The following is a 17,408-nucleotide window of genomic DNA, read 5'->3' on the forward strand; positions in this document are numbered from 1 at the left end:
ACACACACAGAGGGCAGAGATAGACAGGGTCAGATAGAGTCCTGGAGTCCCCCTTGCCGTTAGCAAGACAAGAAACAGGGGTGCCCAGAGTGCGGCTGGAGGCTGCCCAGCACCCCCTCCAGGGGCTCACCATGGACCCTGACAATGGAGCTGCTCCAGGCACCGCCAGCCTCACACTTGTAGCGCCCACCGTCCTGAAGGGTGGTGTCAGTGATGACCAGTTGGGCTCGGCGGCCCTCATAGCTCAGACGGCACCGGGCCGACGGCCGCAGGGCCTTCCCGTCCTTGGTCCAGCACACAGGGTTGTCTAAAGCAGCAGTCTCACAGACCAGGGTCAGATCTTCCCCCTCCATGACTGTGGCATCTGTGAGCTCCCGGGAGAAAACACCTGGCTTCTCTGAAGACAGAGAGGGATGCATATGACACTTGTGGGCTCCTGCAGGAAAAGCCCCAGGTCTCACTGCAGACCAGGCAACACTCCTGGTCAGTGCCCACCTGTCCCCCTCAGTCTGGGCTGCAGACAGGACTGCTGGGGGAACAGGACAGGCTCTGTGTGGCTCCACATACCAGAGGGGTGGGCCCAGCCTCTACACTGACCTTGAGCTCACCTCTGCATACCATGTGCAACAACGCATCTTGAAATAGTGCCACTCAGCCTCCCAAGCCCCGCTCCCTGGGATCCAAGGCCCCAGCCCATGGGAAGTCCATGGTGCCTTCTCTGTAAGCCCCAGGGCCTCACCCAGCGTGTGGCCAAGCCACTGTCTTGAGGTTGCATGCTTAGTCACACAGACTGGCCCCCACGACGGCACTGGGCACATGCAGCCTACCTATGACCTGCAAGGCAGCTGAGGTCCGCTGGTCGCCTGCCTCAAAATGGATGGTGCCTGAGTCCTTGAGGGCCAGCTGCCGCAGGGTAAGCACATGGTAGCCACCTGGCTGGACCTTGATCTCACTGAGTTTGTTGGCAGACAGTGGGGTTTTGTCCAAGAACCAGTGGACGGGCTTGTAGTCGGCAGGGGAGATACGGCAGCAGAAGGTGGCCGAGGAGCCCTCCTGCACCTCCAAGTCCTTCACGTCCTCCGTGATGAGCACTTTCTGGTCTGCAGGGACACAAACGGGCATGTCAGTGACCCTCTGGCCAGCTGCCAAGGGAAACAGGGTGCTCCCAAGACCTGGGGTGGGCTCACGACAGAGATCGAGCAAATGACTCTAACGGGCTCCGAATGACAAAACATAAAACGGTAAGTGGATCCGAGCTGAACTGTCCAAAAGTATTTGTTTTAGATCCATCAGTGAGCCCCAATCCACCTCTGGGGTCCTTCTGCAGAGCACACAAGGTGACCCACTGTAAGGGCCCCTCCATTAAGCTGTGCTCCCTAACCTGTCTAGGCCAGTTATGCCTGTCACAGAAATCCCTTAACGCAATTAAATTTTGTATTAACAGAAGAAACGAGTGTGAGAAAAGATGCATGGCTACGATAACATTTAAATTGAATGCATTGGAGGACTGACAACGTGAATCGCTAGAAAAAAAAGTTTTGCTCTTGTCTTAGGTATGGTGAAACCTTAGGAAGAAGTTATAAATATAGAGATAGATTGGCCGCCAGATTCCTTCTGCATTCACAGGTGTCTTGAAGCTATTGCACACCAGAAAGCATAGAGAGCACATTAGGAGGGCGATGTACACAAAAAGAGATACGGAATTCTGATTCGTGAACTGATACACAAAGCAAAGGCTCTGGCTGACACTATTAGACTGGTACAAGTCTGTGTGTTTTAAATGTTTTTAAAGACCATATGTTGTTATCATAGGACACTCTGACTTTTTTAAAGTATGAACATCTACTGGGTTGGCCAAAAAGTTCGTTCGGGTTTTTCGTAGCATCTTACGGAAAAACCTGAACGAACTTTTTGGCCAACCCAATACTTCATTAGATAGCGGTGCTTCTACTGCACTACCAAAATGTTTTCACTGAGCTCAGTGGATTCACTGTATTTCACCGAAAAAACAGAAAGAAATCAAGAGTGAGGCTTCTTTCTTATTCTTTTGGGTTTTTTTTTTCTGTGGAGAGACCCCCCCAGGAAGGACCTCCACCTGACTTCACCCTGGACACCGGCCCTGGGATCTGGAGGGCTGGGCTCAACCCTGCCCTGATGCCTACTTGTCCTACAACCCTGAACCAGCCAACAACCCCGAGTAGAGGCCCAGTCTCCCTATCTGTGAAGTGGGAGAGTGATAACCCTCACCCTGCCTGCCAGGTGAAAACTGCTGCTCCAACCTGAAAATTTCCCCGAGCAAGTCTCCTTCCACAGGAGCAGAGGCGGTACCTCTGCATGTAAGTACATGCAGAGCTCATGCAGGGGCACACGCTGGAAGGGTTCCAGCAACATTCATCCAGCAAATGGAGGCACAAATAAATGAGGGCTGCTGACTCATTTACACAAGGCCCAGCTGGGAGCGCCAGAGACAGGACCACCCAGGACAACTCCCCTTGGAGATGGGGAAACCAAGGCTGGGTTTGTCTAGGGCCAGGCAGAGTTCTGATCTCTTCCCATCTCCAAGTCTACTTGAAACAAAGCTTACACCTGAGCACACCATGGGCCTTGAAATATAGTGTGCAAATGAGAGCAACAGCACGGTGACCGGGCCTAACCTTTCACCAGGAGCCGAGCCTGGGACTGGGCCTGGCCAATGTCACAGGTGTAAGTGTCACTGTCCGCCTTCTCCAGGGCGCTGATGGTGAGCCTCAAGGCCAGGCCCTCCTGGCTGGGAGCATGCTTCTCCGAGGTTTGCAGCTCTGTGAGGCCCTTGCGCCAGGTCACTGAGGCCGCGGGGCGCTCCGTCTTGCAGGCAAACACAGCTGTGCCCTTCTCCTCTACCTGCAGGTCAGCCAGCTCCTCCGTGAACCGGTTTGGCTTTTCTGTGGGAGAATGGATGGGAGGGAGAGGCCTGTGCAGACCCCATGTAGGCCCTCAGGACAGGAAATCACTCCCATCACAGGTGGTTCTCCTGGCCCACCCACAGAACCTCAGGGACCTGAGCAAGCCCCTTCCCTGCTGGGCGCCCCTCCATTCCTGCCTGGAAAGAGAAGCCACAGGGGCTGTCCCAGGGTCTCTCATGGGGGTTACCTTCCACTCGGAGGCTGGCTGTGCTTTTGGAAGACTCCGTCTCACACGTGTACTCGCCAGAATCTTTGAGTGAGGCTGCATGGATGACCAGCATGGCTCGAGTGCCTTCGATGAGAAGCTCATACTTCCGACTCTTACGAATGGCTTTCCCATCCTTCAGCCAGCGCACTGGAGTCCCCTCCCGTGACAGCTCACACCTCAGCACCACATCCTCACCCAGCATGGCCCGCTGGTCTTCCAGTGGCTTCGTAATGTCAACTGGCCTCTCTGAAAAGAACAGAGATGGTGGCCCAAGAAGCATGGCCGCAGCTCTACCCACGGCCACAGCCCTAGCCATGCCTGGGGTGAGGGCAAGGCAGGCATTCAGGAACCTTCAGGCTCTGAAGGTTGGGACCACAGAATCTACAGCTCTAAAACTTCCAACTTGGAACCTCAGACCCAGGGGCCTCAGAGCCCTGGAATACCAGGGAAGGACCCCGGGAGGGAGAAAGATTAGACCACAGAATCTTATGTTCTCAGCACTGTTCAGAGTCCTGTGACTCAAAGCATGGCCATGGGCCAGTGCTGACTACGGGCTGAGCTTTACCCACTGGCGCCAAGTACTCATGCTGGAAGTAGGAGCTCAGAAATGCCAATGGCAACTTCACTGGCTTCACGAGTCATGCACCCTGGGAGCTACCACAGCAGTCGAATCACGGACTGAAGATCAGAAACCCTGCTTCTGCCCCAAGGCTCCAGAACCTCATCCTAGAAGGTAAGCCCCCTGGATGACCAGAAGCCCCCAGTACTCTGACAGATGCCTTCAGGTGCCAACCAGGGGCTGGGGAGACAGTCCCCAGAGGCACCCCCTTCTGGCTTCCAAGCCCAAGGCCCCTGCTCCAGGCTGCCTGGGGAGGGCCCAGGCTCAGCAGCTCCCAAACCAGCCCCTAGAGACAGACCCCCAACCTGCCCTGGCCAGTCGGTTCCCACTGCCGCCATCACCCACCTCTGATGATGAGCGAGGCCTTGGAGGTGAGGCCCCGCACAGAGAAGACCACCTCCCCGGCGTCACTTAGCAGAGCATCTCGGACGGCCAGCGTATACTTGCGGCCCTGGCGTGTGGCCCGGAAGCGGCCAGAGCTGCCCACCGCTTTCCCACCAACCATCCACACAGCAACATCGCTAGTGTTCTCATGGGACAGGACGCACTCAAAGCTGCAGCTCTCGCCCTCCGTCACCTCCACTGTCTTCAGCCTCTTGGTGATGCCCACGTGCAGGTCTGTGGGCCAGAGGAGACAGCCGTCACGCCAGCCAGGCCCACGGAAGCCTGCCCCTCGAGACAGGCACCGTCAAGCCTGTAGCAGCCCCAGTCCACACTCCAGGAGGGACGAGACCAGCCCACCGTCCCCAACCCCACTCCCAGAGGGCCTGCTGCCCCTCTCAGCAAATGTCCGCTTGGCCTCCAGCTGTCCACACCTTGGTGTCTGGATGGCTGATAGCTACGCGTTATGACCAGGGCGGCTGCCTTCACATTTGCTATGGAACAATGTGGAGAGAATAAGCGCCGCACACAGGTGTCACCAGCTTCTATGCTCCAGAAGAAGAACAGGCACCCAAAATGAACAGGCAATCCAGCTCTAGGACAAACTCACCACACCGCCCTCCCTTTCCTGTCCCTTTCCTGTCTCATCAAACACTGGCCAGACCATCAGGGACCAGCCACGGGATCACAGGGCAGCAGGCCTGCCATGCACACAAGAGAGAGCAGGACTACGGGAGTGGAGCCAGGACAGTGACGCACCCAGGACGTCAGGCACCCACCCTATAGTTGGGGAACCAGGCCCAGATTGGCAGGAGCATGTGAAAAGCCTGTGGCCTGCCCACAGCCACCTTCGCCAGGCTGTGCCACGGCCTGGGAGCCCTACTGGGGCACCCCCTGCCTGACATCTGGGGCTCTCCCACCCGCCCACTCCAGGAGGCGCTCCTGACCGCCCCTCTGTGGCCCCTGTGCCTGCCCGTACACATCCCCTGGTGCAGAGTGAATGTTTCCAGCCTCTGTAGAACCCTTTACACCTTGGGACTCTATCAAGCAGAGCCAGTCTAGTCTCCCAAGCTTTGCTCTGTTGCCCATCATCCCTGGTCCACCTGCCTGCACCTGGGCCTCCTAGGAGCCTGCCCTGACCTCTCCAGGCTCAGCAGAGCAGCCCCTGGTCTCGGAGGGTTGGGTGGGCCCCCCAGGCGGAGGCACCCCCATGCCCAGAGCCACGCCCCCAGTGCCCTGGCCCCGCCAACTGAAGCCGCCGCAGCACGCACCGTGCACGCTGACATGGGCACGGGTCTCATCGGTGCCCACGTCGCAGGTGTACAGGCCAGCATCGTCCCTGCTCAGGTTGTGCACCGTGAGTCCCCGAGTGCCCGCTGTGTACAGGAATTCATACTTGTCACTGGGGCCCAACTCCATGCCATCCTTTCGCCACACCACACGAGCCTGGTGGTCAGAGACCTCGCACCGCAAGGCCAGCGTGCCCCACTCCTCCACGGACACGTCGTCCAGCGCCTTCAGGAACACCACCGGCTTCCCTGCAGGGAAGGTGTGGGCGACTGAGGGGACGAGCTGCCACCTCTGGCCCTCGGGGTGCCAGGTGCACATCCCAGGGGTCCCCAGAGACCCCACAAGGACACCTCACCTTTGACCTCCAGGTGGGCCGAGGCCATAACCTTGGGCGAGGAGGCGCATACGGTGCCCGTGTCAGCCCGTTGGACCTGCTTCAGCACCAGCGTGTGGCGGCGGCCCTCATGGGTAATCTCGTGTAAGCTGTCGTTATACAGTGGCGTCCCATTGAGCGACCACTCCACCTCCTCGTCCTCGTGGGACAGCTCGCAGGAGAAGCAGGCACAGCCCTCCTCCGTGACCTCCAAGTCCTGCAGCGGCTGCGTCACCGTCACCTCCCGCACTGCCAGGAGCACACCAAGCAGCTCAGCACGACCGCCATCACCGCCTCCCCTCGAGACCCTCTGGTGGCCCTGTGCCCCCTCGCTCTGTACCTTCCACAGTAACCTCAGCGCTGCTCTGGGCACTGCCGGCCTGGCAGCGGTAGACACCAGCATCCGCGGGGCTGAGCCGCAGGACGCACAGCTCTGCCATGTGGCCCTCCAGCCTCATCTTGAACTTGTCAGATGGCACCAGGGGTGTCTCCTCCTTGTACCACTGCACGGTCTTGGGGGATGGCTTGAAGTCACAGGACAGGACTACCGACTGCAGCTCGCGCCCCACCTTGGGCTCTAGTGGCCGCGTGAGCACCATGGGAATGTCTGTGGCGGAAGGAAAGAGGGAAGCACTGCGTAAAGTGGGCCAGACCACAAGGCCATAACACCTGCCCCTGCCCTGCCCGCTCTCCATCTGCAGCCAACCCGCCAGGCAGCGCACTTTTACCTGAGACGACCAGGCAGGCGGTGGAGCGTGATTTGCCAATGGTGAAGTGCACCGGCCCGGTCATGGTGGAGCAGGTACGCCGCAGCGTCAGCCGGTGCACTGTGCCCTCCTGTTCCATTCCCACGTCAGCCCCTGCCTGCAGCACTGTCTTCCCCAGGAGCCACTTAGGCGGCCGCACGGAGGGGATGGAGGTCTCACACTCGAACCAGGCAGGGGCGGGCTCCATCACCGTCACATCCTGCAGGCCCCGCACGATAGTGATGGATTTCTCTGTGGGCGAGCGGCCAGTCACTGGGGCAGTCCCGGGGGAGGATCGCCAGCCACCCCTCCTGCAGGGCTGGTGTTACTTCCTGGGAACAAACCCTCTCAGGCATGCTCACTTCCTCCCTGGGGTGACCCAACGCGCCCAGTCAGGTCCTTCTCAGACCTGGCCACCTCTACGTGCCACAGGCTGTAACACCTCCCCTGGCGGAAAAAAGGAACAGCTGCCCACCCAGCCCTGCCCGAACCTTCCACAAAGAACTGGGCACTGGTCTTAACGTCGCCAGCATCACAGGTATAAGTGTCCTCGTCCTCAGGCTGGACGGCATTGATGACTAGCTGGCGGTAGAGGCCGTCACTGACCATCTCATACTTGGCCCCAGGCTGCAGTTCCACGCTGCCCTTGAACCACCGCACCCGGGCACTGGCCCTCGACATCTGGCACTCGAGCACACCGCGGTGCTTCTCTATTGCGATCTTGTCCCGCAGCGGGCGTAGGATGGACACTGGCAGCTCTGTGGGTACACCCAGCAGGGTCAGGGCAGGTGCACAGTGACCCCGAACACCCAGGGCTGGGTGCTGCGGCTGTGCATCTTCCAACCAGCCGGACTGGGACACCATGCTCAGGCTAAACAGCCTATGCCGGCCCGCCCACCAGAGCCAGCAGATAGCTAGGCTGAGTGTTGCCCTCAGGCTAGTCTGGGACTCGCTACTCACATCTGACCACGAGGACACTGGGCACACACCCCCACCCGCTATCGTCCAGTGGGCCTCATCACACGCGTGCCTGCCCCACTCCCCCACCCCGCCCGTCCCCTCGCCACACAGCCTCACCCTCATCCTGCACACCCCCGAATCCCTTGCACCCTGCCCTCACCTTAGGCATCCAAATGTCCCACACCCCTGCCCCCTACCTGTTTCTAGACCCTTTCTCCCTCATGCCCCTCAGCCACTTTGACTGTCATCAAGGCCACCAGGTAAAGCCTTGTGTGCTTACTTCCTGCCAGGGCCTCACACCTTTTCTCTCCAGCACTTGCTGCAGTCCCAGGAAGGAGAATTCATTGGTACCTCCGTTTTACACAAAGAAGGAGACCCCAAGGCTGCCTCCCCTAGACCACTTTCTTCCTGCCAAGGAGGGAATACCCCCTTTCCCTCCTCCTGGATCACTGCTGTCCTCATTCCAGGAGGGACCCCAGGACAGGGACAGCTGGCCTTTCAGCCCTGTGAGACTCAGTACACACGCTTGTTCACACACACGCTGTCCAGCCCATGCCCTGCCCTGAGCCGCCATTACCTTTTACTCGGAGCTGGGCTCGTGATTCTGCCCGTTGTGCTACAAATTTGATTTCCCCTGCATCTTCCACCAGGACCCTCCGATAGATGAGAGTGTAGGTCCTTCCTGGGAACAAAGGCCACTCAGCACTAAAGGGAGGGGTGGCCTGGGGGCGGGAAGGAGGAGAAGCCCTGCTGAAGCCCACCCACTGTCCTCATCTCACCTTCCTGGCGGATCCGCACATTGTCACTGGGCCGAAGCTTGCTGCCCTCCCGGAACCACTGGGCAGGCACCTCATCGTGGGAGACCTCGCAGGAGAAGGTGGCACCCTCCCTCTCCATCACTTCCACATCCTCCAGAGGCCTCACGATCTGGACATTTCGGCCTGGGGCAAGAAGCAGGCCCTGCTATATCCTGACACGCAGAGCTATCTGACGGCTACCCCCCACCCCAGCTTGCTGAGGGAGTACAGGATGGGTGGGGCCAGAGCAGAGCCAGAGGGCCAAGCACTTGCTGGGTGACGCAGTGGGGGCCAGGAGGTGCTTGCACCCACCCGCCCAGCCCTCACCTTGCACCTTCAGGGAGGCCGAGCTCTGAGCATCGTGGGCATCACACACGTACACGCCCTGGTCCCCAAGCTCACATCGGTAAATGATGAGACTCCTGCAGGCCCCCTGGGCCCCCATGCCCACCGTCTTGCTCCCCCGCAGCTCCACACCGTCCTGTGGAGGAATGAGGCCAGGTCAAGTGCTGGAACTGCCCAGCAGAGTGGTCCCATTCCCGCCCACCCATGGTGAGAGGTAAGAGGGGGCAGAGGAGTCCAAGTTCCCAGGCACCTTCAACCAGCGCACATCCACATTGGGGCGTGAGAGCTCACAGTCCAGGACCACCTTGTCCTTTTCCGTGGCCACCACGTCCTGCAGAGGGCGGCTGAACTTTACAGGCAGCTCTGGAAAGACAGGAGGGGAGTGGTGAGAAGCAGGGCCTCTGGGCAGGGACAGGGCCTGAGCTGGTTGGAATCATTCAGCTGGTTAAAGGAATGAGCCCCAGGGGTGGCGCAGTGGTTGAGAGTCCGCCTGCCGATGGACGGGACACGGGTTCGTGCCCCGGTCCGGGAAGACCCCACATGCCGCAGAGCGGCTGGGCCCGCGAGCCATGGCCGCTGAGCCTGCGCGTCCGGAGCCTGTGCTCCGCAACGGGAGAGGCCACAACAGTGAGAGGCCCGCGTACCGCAAAAAAAAAAAAAAGGAATGAGCCCCCCGCTCCTCCAGGATTCCATATCCCTGCCCATAGCTGCCTCCCTGGGCCACCTTGGGGACAGGGGCAGGTGCTCTGGAGTGAGTCCCGCCCCACCTATGTCCACCTACCAGTGACCACCAGCCGTGCAGATGTGTGCACGCCCTCCGCCCTGAAGGAAACCAGGCCACTGTCCTGTCTCTGCAGCCCAGACAGCGTAAGGGTATGGGTGGGGCCGTGCACCACAAGCTGGCACGTGGGTCCCGGCTGGAGCCGAAGGCCATCTCGAGTCCAGCAGCCCTCCACATCAGCATGGGACAGCTCTACTTCCATTGTGGCTGTGCCCTGCTCCTGCACCTCCACTGTCTGCAGGCCCCGCACAAGCCGGACCTGGCGCACTATGGGACAAACAAGGGGAAGGATGAGCCACTGTAGCAAGACCCTGGCCCTCGGTCCAGCCCCCATCACTTCCCAAGGGAGCCTCAAGGTGCTCTGGAAGGGGAGGCCCGCCCCTCCAGGTGGGTGCCTGCCCCCTCCTTCACTCCCTTCCCCCCCTCCCTGGCCCCTGCAAGTGAAGGTCCACCCCTTCCTCCATCTTTCCCTTTTCACCCTTTTCCAGGGCCCTGCCCCCAGGGGGGAGATTCCCTACCCTCCCCAACTCCTCGATGCCCAACCCCTAGGTCAAGCCCCCTAAGCTGCTCACTTTCCACAGTCAGCTTGGCCTGCGTCTTATCATCCGCTGTCTCGCAGCCATAGAAACCACGGTCAGCGAAACCCACACTGCGGAGAACCAAGCGGTGACTTGAGCCCTCGGCGTGTATCTCCACGTTCTCGCCTGCCACCAGGGCCGCGGCGTTGCGTGTCCACTTGACCTCCGGCCATGGCCGCGTCAGCTCCACCTCCATGGTCACCAAGCTCCACTCTTCCACAGTCTGCGGCTCCAGCTTTTTTTTGAACAACACTGGGGCCTCTGGAGTCACAGGAGAGGGAGGTCATTACAGCCACTGCCACTCTCAGGAAAGCAGGGCAGAGGGACCCTGCCCCAACCCCCAGCCAGCAGAGCTGCCCTCCACCACATTCTGACTCCAAGCTAGGCAAGGCCTTGGCCATACTCAGGGCCCAGCTGCACACATGCACAGGCACAATTTTGTGGAAGGAAACCACACTTCAGGGGGGCTTCTCCTTTCCCAGTCCCCCTCCCACCTCCTGCTCCCCTGCTCTGAACAACTCCTGCCATCCCCCACCAGGGCCTGGAACTCCTAAGTGTGGCCGGTGGCCAGGAGCATTGGGACACAGGGAGCCACTGAGCTCCCAGGCCGGCTGCACCACAGTCTCTGCTTTAACTAGGCCCTGGATGCGTCACATGAAGGAAGAGAAACGCTAGAGTGAATCTCCCAGTCTCGGGCTGTGCCATGATCTCCGCAGAAGCGCATCTGGCCGCATGACTCCCTTACTCAAGAACCTGAGATGGCTCGGCTCCCACTTACTCTCAGGTAACGTGCTGGCCCTCCCCCATGCAATCTGGCTTCAGCGAGCAAAGCGCACCCCCATCGTCTGCATCCGCTTGCACTGGCTGCCCACTCCAGTCTCTCCCACCTTGCCATCCTTTGGGCTCGCAAGGATCGTCTCCTCTAGGATGACTCCCTGGAGTGTCTGAGCTTCCACCCACTCCCCGACCAGGTGTGCACTACAGGAGTTTACCATCTCCCCTTTAGAGCAGGTGCCTGGCCCCTCGGTCTGACCCTACTCTTCTCTCTGCAGCTGACAAACCCTGTGTCCTCTGAAGTCAGCCAGATGAGCTGGATACAGGCCAGCGGCAGGATGCCACCTTGGGACCAGCCCATTAGGAGACGCCTGCTGCGAGGAGCCAGTGCGTCCTTCCTGCTGCCCCACACACGCACCTCGGACCCGGAGGGCAGCCACGGTCTTGATGCCCTCAGCCTCCGCGGTGATCTGGCCGGCATCCTCCAGGGCCAGGCCCAAGATAGTCAGGCTGTGGCTGGCACCCTTCTGCGATATGAGAAACTTCTCGCTGGACTGTAGCTTGACGTCATCCCGGAACCACGTCACCACCACGTCGCTGGGAGTCACCATGCACTGGAAGGTGGCCTCGCAGCCCTCCTCCGCGACCACTGCGCTCAGCCCAGACGTGAACTTGACCACGCGGGGGACTGCAGACAAGAGCTCCACTTGAGAGGCGGTTAGGAGGGGCAGCGGCCCCCACCTAGCAGACGCCGCGGAAGGACACCTCTTCGGGAAGCAGCCCTGGAATGCTCCGCCAAGCCACCCACCCACCTGGGCGGCCCAGCCCCTGCGCCCCGCATCCGCATACCGCTCACGGTGAGCGTGGCGCTGGTGTGGTCGTCGCGGCTCTCGCACACGTACTCCCCCGCATCTTCTGCCCGCAGGTCCGACACGGTGAGCGAGCGCTGAAGTCCCGCTGCCGCCATCTGGAAGCGTTTGCCGGCCCGGAGTTGCGTGCTCCCGCGGCGCCACACCACCTGGGCCTGCGCCGGGCTCAGCTCGCAGACCAGCTTCACTGTGCCGCCCAGCTCCCCGCTCACGGGCTCCAGGGGACGGCAGAACTTGGCAGCCACCTCTGGGGGAGGGGAAGGGAGGGGACGTCAGCCTGGTGGGGCTCGGGCCATAGGACCAGCTCTGAGCTGCCCGGTCGTGCGCCTGGAGCCTCACCCAGTCTCCACTCCAGGACGCTGCAAACAAGGGGTTCCCAGACGGCCTCCCCGTGGCCCCACTCACCTTCCACCTGCACCGGGAAGTCCTGCTCCTCTGCGCCCAGGCGGCAGCAGTAGACGGCACTGTCCAGGATCTGCGCGCCACGCACAGTCAGGGTGTGGGTGTCCCCCAGGCTGGCCGTCTCGTGCCGCTTGCTGCTGCGAATCTCCACACCATCCTTGAGCCAAGTCACCACGGCCACAGAGGGTGCGGCCAGCGTGGCTGTCAGGACGATGTCCTCGTGTTCCCTGACCACCAGAGGTTCCCTGCGTCTGGGTCTCTCCAGGGTCGGGGGCTCAAGTTCCGGCTCTGGGGGGCAGGGGCGGGGGGTGACCAACAAGCATTAGAGGGGAGACCCTCGCATCCCTGGCCTGGGTCCCGTGCCCCCTCCAGGCCACGTGGTGGGAGAAGACTTGAAATGAAACTGCCCGGGCGGCCCAGCTCTCCACTGCTGCCTCTCTGCTGAGCAAGCCAGACAGTGAATGCAACAGGGCCACACTCTGTGCCAGGCACCAGCCCGGCTCACAGGGGCAGTGCAGGGCAGCCAGGAGGGACCACCTCGGGCCACAAGCTCTGTCCCACCAAAAGCTGAGAGTCGAGGATCCCTGCCCCCATCCCCAAGGGAAGATGGGCCCCATGAGCAGCTAATGCAGGGAAAGTAAGGCACACAGTGACCCTGACACAGCCAGGGGGCTGGGCCAAAATTCCAGAAGAGCAGTGGGGAGCAGGGCCAGGAAGGGAGGCAGAGGAGGACGGTCTCGGTAGAAGAACCCCCATGCGGAGTGGAGAGACCAGGCAAAGACGGAGAGGGATGAAACAGCCTGAGAGCCTCCAGCAGCCCAGCATGGGGGCAAACCCAAGGCAGAGAAGGGGGAAGGGGAAGGCCCTGGGAGGGGACCCAAGAGCGTCCCTGTGAGAGCTGACCCAGGGGAGCACTTGGAAGGACCACACTGGCTGCTGGATTGGGGGCAAGGGCCACAGCTGGGGACAGGGACAGTGTCAGCCACCTCAGGACACTGAAACCCAGTGATGTCATCGGCAGCCAGGAGGGACGGGAGCAGGCAACAAACCAGCTTGGCTCAGACCCAGGATAGGATGGGCATCTGAGCAGAGGCCGACACAATGGGCTGACCTCAATGCAGCTGGACGGTCAGGGCCCCAAGGCCAGAGACGGGGACTCCAGACCCCATGGGGGCAGGGGCATCCAAGGCCAGAAGCTCCTCAGAGCAGGACGGGGCTCCACAGCTGCCCACGAAGACTTAATATGGGAATAGTGCCCCTTGCCAACGACAGACAAACAATGGCCATGTCAGCAGACTACAGGCCTTAGCAGCCTGCAGATGACTGAGAAAGCCTGTGGCAGGTTTCATGCTGGGAGAGGTGGGGATGTGATGGAGAGATGCAGGAACATGGGGAAGCAGATGCCAAGAGTATCCTGGACCAGGGGTGTGGCAAGCATCCCGCAACTCAAGGACCTTCCCAGTGGACAGAGCCCTGGGGCTGACTGCATCAGAGGAGAAGCCAGCACAGGCCCAACACACACATGTCCCCCACCCTGCTGGAGACGTGCTAATTTCCCCCAATTTGTCAGGTGCTCAGCCTCTACACCCAACCCTGGCACCCACCTGTGACATCCAGGTGGAAGGAGACCCTCTGGCCCCCGGCCTCGCAGCTGTACTCCCCGGCGTCTGCCTTGCCCGCCTGCTGCACCACCAGCCGCCGCCCTCGGCCCGTGGCCTCCACACGCACTTTCGAGCTCGAACTCAACTTCTTTCCATCCTTGTACCACATCACCTCCGTCTGGGCCTGGGCCACCTCGCAGCTCAGCGTGGCACTGGACCCTGCCACGGCCTGCACTTCACTGCGTGCCGGCTGCTCCTTGGCAAACAGCACCTTGGGCTCTGGGGACAAGGAGGGATGCAGAGAGGCAAAAACACCATCTCAGTCAAGAAGGCAGCACAAGGGAAAAAAGGCCTGGACAGATGGGAAGGGGGGCTGGAAACTTCTCCAGGCTCTGGGCTAGTTGTGCGACAAGTACCCACAATTTATCTATACATTCTACCACTGATCTGTGCATGTTGTTCCAAGTGGGGACTTTGTGAAAGATTTCTTCCATGCACATATTCCTCTAGGAAAGGAACTGTGGGATCAGGAGGCATGCACACCTCAACCTTCCTAGAGGATGCAGAGTCTTTCCCACACGACTGAGCAGAGCACATTCCCACCCACAGCGCAGGAGAGTTCCTGAGGCTCCATGCTGTTGTCAACTGTTGGCAATCTGGTGGTTGTACTTCCTGAGCTCTCTTTTGCATGGTCCTGATGATTTAGAGTGGAGCACCATTTCTGATCTTTTTGGCTTTTGGTGTTTGCCCTTCTGTAGTGTCATTGCAAGGCTTTTGCCCAGTTAGCAGTAGCATTGTCTGTCTTTTCCTTATTCATTTTCAGGAACTCTTTATATATTTATGTTAGAACTTTGAGAATTATGGGTGTGTAAATAACTTCTCCATCTTTGTCACTTGTTTTGTCATCTTTTATGTGTCTTCTGTTGATATAGTTCTTAGTTTTAATACAGGCAAGTATGTCAATTTGTCCCTTGTGATTAATGCATTTATATCCTATTTAAGAAATCTTTTATTACCCTCAGGTCATTAAATAATCTATATTAGCTGCTAAGAGCTTGCTTTATCTTTCACATTGGAGTCTCTAACCCACCTGGAGTTGGTGTTTGTGTGTGCTGCGAAGGAGATGTCCATTTTTATTATAGAGGAGTAAATATAAAAATAGAGATATATGTATACAGTTACATGGTATTAGCACAGTTTATGAAAAGACCATCCTTTCTCTATACCACACACTAGCACTACAGAGTTAAAAAACAGAAAAGGGATGGGGGAGTCTGGTTATGTGTGGGGCTGTTTCAGAGCTCACTATTCTGTTCCTTTGTTCTGTGTATTTATCCCTGCATTGAAACCCAGTTGTCTTCACTACTGTAGCTTTATAATAAGTTTGGTATCTTGTAGATAAAATGCTGACTCTCACTTTATGAGTGCTTCGGTTCCACTTGACTCTTGGAATCAACTAGTCAATTTTGACACACCCACAAAAGGACTTTTCTTTGGGTTTTGATTAGGAGTGGACATCTTTGTGTCTCCCATGCATATCCCACCATTCATTTAGCACTGTCTCCCTAAAGTATTTAATAATATCCTCCTCAGAAGCCTTAAACATATTTTATTAGACATGGAATTAGAAGCATATACTTTTGATGCTATTATAATTGTCTTAAAATATCCTTTTCTGACTCTTTGTTGCTAGTACATCAACATAGAAGCGTTTTCTGTGTATTTTGTATGTGGCAGTCTTCCTTAACTTTCTTACTAACTCTAAAAATCCTTTTCTACCTTCTGCATTAATAATCTTCTCATCGGTGAAGTCCACTTTTACTTTATCTAAATTTTATTGCTTTATATTCCTCCTTATAGGCTGTACAATGTTGGACACAAGTTCTGATAGTGGAGCCACTTGAAATGCTCCAGTTAAAAAGAAAAGCTTTCAAGGTTTCCCTATAAGTGTGATGTTTGCTGTGGTTTTCTTTAGCACCCTGTATCAAATTAAGAAACTATCCTTTTGTTACTAGTTTATTAAGAAGTTTATTAATATGAATATATGCTACTACATTTCATAAAACTCTTATTCTGAATATGATGCAAAAAATTTATCAAGCACTTTTATTCTGCATTCTTCTAGGTAAAAACATGCTTTTTCTCTTTTAGTTTCTTAACATTATAGATTGTATTGATTTTTCTTATGTTCTGATGTTGAACCACCCTTGCATTCCTGGATTAAGATCTGAGTGTATTGTGCTTTTCAGGCATTGCTCCACTCACTTTGCCAATACTTTGTATAGGATTTTGATATTGACATCCATAAAAGATTGGCCTGTAATTCCAATTCTTTATACTTTCTTTGTCAGATTTTGGTATCGATGCTATATGCTAGCTACATAAAATGAGTTAAAGAGCATATATATATATATATATATATATATATATATACACATATCCATATATATCCATATATATGTATATCTCCATATATACATATATATATGTATATCCCCTTCAAAGCTTTTGCACAGCAAAGGAAACCATAAACAAGACCAAAACACAACCCTCAGAATGGGAGAAAATATTTGCAAATGAAGCAACCGACAAAGGATTAATCTCCAAAATTTACAAGCAGCTCATGCAGCTCAATAACAAAAAAACAAACAACCCAATCCAAAAATGGGCAGAAAACCTAAATAGACATTTCTCCAAAGAAGATATACAGACTGCCAACAAATACATGAAAGAATGCTCAACATCATTAATCATTAGAGAAATGCAAATCAAAACTACAATGAGACATCATCTCACACCAGTCAGAATGGCCATCATCAAAAAATCTAGAAACAATAAATGCTGGAGAGGGTGTGGAGAAAAGGGAACACTCTTGCACTGCTCGTGGGAATGTGAATTGGTACAGCCACTATGGAGAACAGTATGGAGGTTCCTTAAAAAACTACAAATAGAACTACCATCTGACCCAGCAATTCCACTACTGGGCATATACCCTGAGAAAACCATAATTCAAAAAGAGTCATGTACCTAAATGTTCATTGCAGCTTATTTACAATAGCCAGGACATGGAAACAACCTAAGTGTCCATCATCAGATGAATGGATAAGGAAGATGTGGCACATATATCCAATGGAATATTACTCAGCCATAAAAAGAAACGAAATTGAGCTATTTGTAATGAGGTGGATGGACCTAGAGTCTGTCATACAGAGTGAAGTAAGTCAGAAAGAGAAAGACAAATACCATATGCTAACACATATATATGGAATTTAAGAAAAAAAATGTCACGAAGAACCTAGGGGTAAGGCAGGAATAAAGACACAGACCTACTAGAGAATGGACTTGAGGACACCGGAAGCAGGAAGGGTAAGCTGGGACGAAGTGAGAGAGTGGCATGGACATATATACACTACCAAATGTGAAATAGATAGCTAGTGGGAAGCAGCCACATAGCACAGGGAGATCAGCTCGGTGCTTTGTGACCACCTAGAGGGGTGGGATAGGGAGGGTGGGAGGGAGGGAGATGCAAGAGGGAAGAGATATGGGAACATATGTGTATGTATAACTGATTCACTTTGTTATAAAGCAGAAACTAACACACCATTGTAAAGCAATTATACTCCAATAAAGATGTAAAAAAATACAAAAATATATGTATATCCCTTTTCCATTCTCTTAAAGAATCTCGATGAATATGGAATAATTTCTTTCCAGAATATTCTATATAAATTGCCAGTAGAGC

General features: G+C 56.1%; 1 protein-coding gene across 1 annotated transcript in view; it reads right to left on the reverse strand.

Moving 5' to 3' along the window:
* Positions 1 to 17,408, reverse strand: part of OBSCN (obscurin, cytoskeletal calmodulin and titin-interacting RhoGEF) — a gene marked incomplete at its 5' end in the record, with an annotated part of 121,631 nt that overhangs the window by 84,653 nt on the left and 19,570 nt on the right. Inside the window, 20 exons of the mRNA XM_082834991.1 lie at positions 131 to 397; positions 828 to 1,100; positions 2,655 to 2,921; positions 3,130 to 3,396; positions 4,115 to 4,387; positions 5,422 to 5,688; positions 5,796 to 6,062; positions 6,154 to 6,420; positions 6,542 to 6,811; positions 7,051 to 7,317; positions 8,097 to 8,201; positions 8,299 to 8,460; positions 8,644 to 8,797; positions 8,912 to 9,024; positions 9,443 to 9,709; positions 10,015 to 10,281; positions 11,213 to 11,482; positions 11,644 to 11,910; positions 12,069 to 12,353; positions 13,670 to 13,945. Of these exons, the coding sequence (XP_082691117.1) occupies positions 131 to 397; positions 828 to 1,100; positions 2,655 to 2,921; positions 3,130 to 3,396; positions 4,115 to 4,387; positions 5,422 to 5,688; positions 5,796 to 6,062; positions 6,154 to 6,420; positions 6,542 to 6,811; positions 7,051 to 7,317; positions 8,097 to 8,201; positions 8,299 to 8,460; positions 8,644 to 8,797; positions 8,912 to 9,024; positions 9,443 to 9,709; positions 10,015 to 10,281; positions 11,213 to 11,482; positions 11,644 to 11,910; positions 12,069 to 12,353; positions 13,670 to 13,945 (4,851 nt within the window). The remainder of the gene's footprint in view (positions 1 to 130; positions 398 to 827; positions 1,101 to 2,654; positions 2,922 to 3,129; positions 3,397 to 4,114; positions 4,388 to 5,421; positions 5,689 to 5,795; positions 6,063 to 6,153; positions 6,421 to 6,541; positions 6,812 to 7,050; positions 7,318 to 8,096; positions 8,202 to 8,298; positions 8,461 to 8,643; positions 8,798 to 8,911; positions 9,025 to 9,442; positions 9,710 to 10,014; positions 10,282 to 11,212; positions 11,483 to 11,643; positions 11,911 to 12,068; positions 12,354 to 13,669; positions 13,946 to 17,408) is intronic.

The sequence above is a fragment of the Leucopleurus acutus genome (assembly GCF_964270905.1).
Source record: "Leucopleurus acutus genome assembly, chromosome: 3".
NCBI lineage: Eukaryota > Metazoa > Chordata > Mammalia > Artiodactyla > Delphinidae > Leucopleurus > Leucopleurus acutus.